Source organism: Pyrgilauda ruficollis, unplaced genomic scaffold (genome assembly GCF_017590135.1).
Source record: "Pyrgilauda ruficollis isolate IOZ18807 unplaced genomic scaffold, ASM1759013v1 scaffold2717, whole genome shotgun sequence".
In the NCBI taxonomy this organism is placed as follows: domain Eukaryota; kingdom Metazoa; phylum Chordata; class Aves; order Passeriformes; family Passeridae; genus Pyrgilauda; species Pyrgilauda ruficollis.
This window is the reverse complement of record NW_024524064.1, coordinates 1-2,418: the sequence shown is the minus strand read 5'-3', so window position 1 is coordinate 2,418 and position 2,418 is coordinate 1. Positions and strand designations below refer to the sequence as shown.

Below are 2,418 nucleotides of genomic sequence, written 5' to 3'. Positions count from 1 at the left end.
AACCCACCCCCCGGCGCCCCCCGTGTCCCCCGGGCCATGTTCCGCCGCCTGCGCCGCCCTCGCCCGGCGCCCGCCGCGGTGTCCCCGGTGACGGAGTCCATGAAGTCCCTCTACAAATCGAAGCTTCTCCCGGCCGAGGAGCTGTGCGGGCGCGCCGGGCTGCGCTGGCCGCCGCTGGCCGACGCCGACTTCGAGGCCAAGCCGGCGGTGCTGGTGCTGGGCCAGTGCTCGAGCGGGAAGAGCTCCCTGATCCGGTACCTGCTGGAGGCGCCGGTGCCGGGCGCGCGCCTGGGCCCCGAGCCCAGCACCGACGGCTTCGTGGCCGTCATGCACGGCCCGGCGCCGGGGCTGATCCCGGGCAACGCGCTGGTGGTGGATCCCAGCAAACCCTTCCGGCAGCTGGAGGCCTTCGGGAACGGCTTCCTCAACCGGTGAGGGGGCGGGATCTGCTGGGATCCGCTGGGATCTGCTGGGAGATGGACTGGGATCTGCTGGGATCTGCTGGGATCCCCCCCCCAAATTTCTCCTCCTTTTTTCTCCTCCTTTTCTCCCACTTTTCTCTTTTTTTTTCTCCCATTTTTTCTCCTTTTTTTTCTACCATTTTTCTCATTTTTCTCCATTTTTTCCCTTTCCCCCCTCCCTTTTCCCTCCCCCCGGGCTGAGCCATCCCTCTGGAATTCCGCCCGCCCTCTGCCACGCCCGGGGGGGGGAATTTGGGGTTTAATTTGGGGTTTTCGGGTTTATTTTTGGGGTTTTTTGGGCTTGTTTGGGGTTTTTTTGAGGGTTTTTTTGGGGGGCTTATTTTAGTTTTTTTGGGGTTTTTGGGTGGGGTTTTTTTTTGGTTTATTTTGTTGGTTTTTTGGTTGGGTTTTTTGGGTTTATTTTGGGGTTTTTGGGGGGGGTTTTTGGGTTTATTCTGTGTTTATTTGGGGGGAGTTTTTTCGGTTTATTTTAGGTTTATTTTGGGTTTTTGGTTCCTTTTTTAAAATTTATTTTGGCTTTATTTTAGGGGATATTTTGGGGGGTTTTTTTGGGTTTGTTTTGGGGTTTTTTTGGGTTTTTTTAACCCCCCCCGGGCCCCCCCAGGTTCGTTTGTGCCACGCTGAACAATCCGGTGCTGGAGAGCATCACCCTGATCGACACCCCCGGGATCCTGGCGGGGGCCAAGCAGAGGGTCTGCAGGGGTAAGGGGCCACCCCGAATTTGGGGAGGGGTCCCCGGAATTGGGGAGGGGTCCCTGGAATTGGGGAGGGGCCGAAAAACCCGGGGAAACCCGGGAAAAAAACCAAAAAATCCCCAAAAATCCCGTGGGAGGGGACCCGGAACTGGGGTGAAAGGGGCGCTGAGAAATTGGGGAGGGGTCCCCGAATTTGGGGAGGGGTCCCTGGAATTGGGGAGCGGTCCCCGGAATTAGGGAGGGGCCGAAAAAACCCGGGAAAAAACCAAAAAAGTCCCAAAAATCCGGGAGGGGGATCTGAACTTTATCCCTGGATAAAAGGGGAGGGGTCCCTAGAGTTGGGGTGAAAGGTGAGCTGAGAAAAGGATTTCCATCCGAATTTCGGGATCCATTCCCACACTTGTTTCCAGGCTACAACTTCCCGGCCGTGCTGCGCTGGTTCTTACAATGAATTATTTCAGAATTTGGGTTGGATTTAGGATTTCCATCAGAATTTCGGGATCCAACCCCACATTTTCTGGCCATGCTGTGCTGGTTTCTATTTCAAAATTAGGGCTGGATTTTGGATTTCCATCTGAATTTCGGGATCCAATCCCATATTTTTTTTCCAACCTACGACTTCCCAGCCGTGCTGCGCCGGTTCCTATTTCAGGATTTGGGATTGATTTAGGATTTCCATCCGAATTTCGGGATCCATTCCCACACTTGTTTCCAGGCTACGACTTCCCGGCCGTGCTGCGCTGGTTCTTACAATGAATTATTTCAGAATTATTTCAGAATTAGGGCTGGATTTGGGACAGATTTAGGGCTGGATTTAGGATTTCCATCCGAATTTTGGGATCCAACCCCACACTTGTCTCCCAGGCTACGACTTCCCGGCCGTGCTGCGCTGGTTCTTAAAATGAATGATTTCAGAATTATTTCAGAATTACGGCTGGATTTTGGATTTCCATCCGAATTTTGGGATCTAACCCCACGTTTTCCAGCCATGCTGTGCTGGTTCTTGGGTTGGATTATTTCAGAATTAGGGCTGGATTTAGGATTTCCATCCGAATTTCGGGATCCAACCCCACATTTCCCCCCAGGCTACGACTTCCCGGCCGTGCTGCGCTGGTTCTTACAATGAATTATTTCAGAATTTGGGATTGATTTAGGATTTCCATCAGAATTTCGGGACCCAATCCCACATTTTCCGGCCGTGCTTCACTGGTTCCTATTTCAGAATTAGGGCTGGATTTAGG

At 53.1% G+C, this 2,418-nt stretch overlaps 1 protein-coding gene across 1 annotated transcript; it reads left to right on the top strand.

The window, feature by feature from the left end:
• The first annotated feature begins 6 nt into the window (after positions 1–6).
• Positions 7–1,933, top strand: LOC121355863 (EH domain-containing protein 2-like). Its single transcript, XM_041471621.1, has 3 exons — positions 7–431; positions 1,087–1,184; positions 1,893–1,933. The coding sequence occupies exons 1-3, from the start codon at positions 37–39 to the stop codon at positions 1,931–1,933; spliced, it is 534 nt and encodes a 177-aa protein (XP_041327555.1). The 5' UTR covers positions 7–36.
• Positions 1,934–2,418: the final 485 nt, after the last annotated feature.

What these genes read in the sequence shown, in the direction of transcription:
- LOC121355863 (XM_041471621.1), top strand. Translation starts at nt 37, where the DNA reads ATGTTCCGCCGCCTGCGCCGCCCTCGCCCGGCGCCCGCCGCGGTGTCC. An exon ending in GGGAACGGCTTCCTCAACCG is followed by an intron (nt 432 to 1,086) that starts GTGAGGGGGCGG and finishes GGGCCCCCCCAG; the next exon opens with GTTCGTTTGTGCCACGCTGA. An exon ending in CAAGCAGAGGGTCTGCAGGG is followed by an intron (nt 1,185 to 1,892) that starts GTAAGGGGCCAC and finishes ACTTGTTTCCAG; the next exon opens with GCTACGACTTCCCGGCCGTG.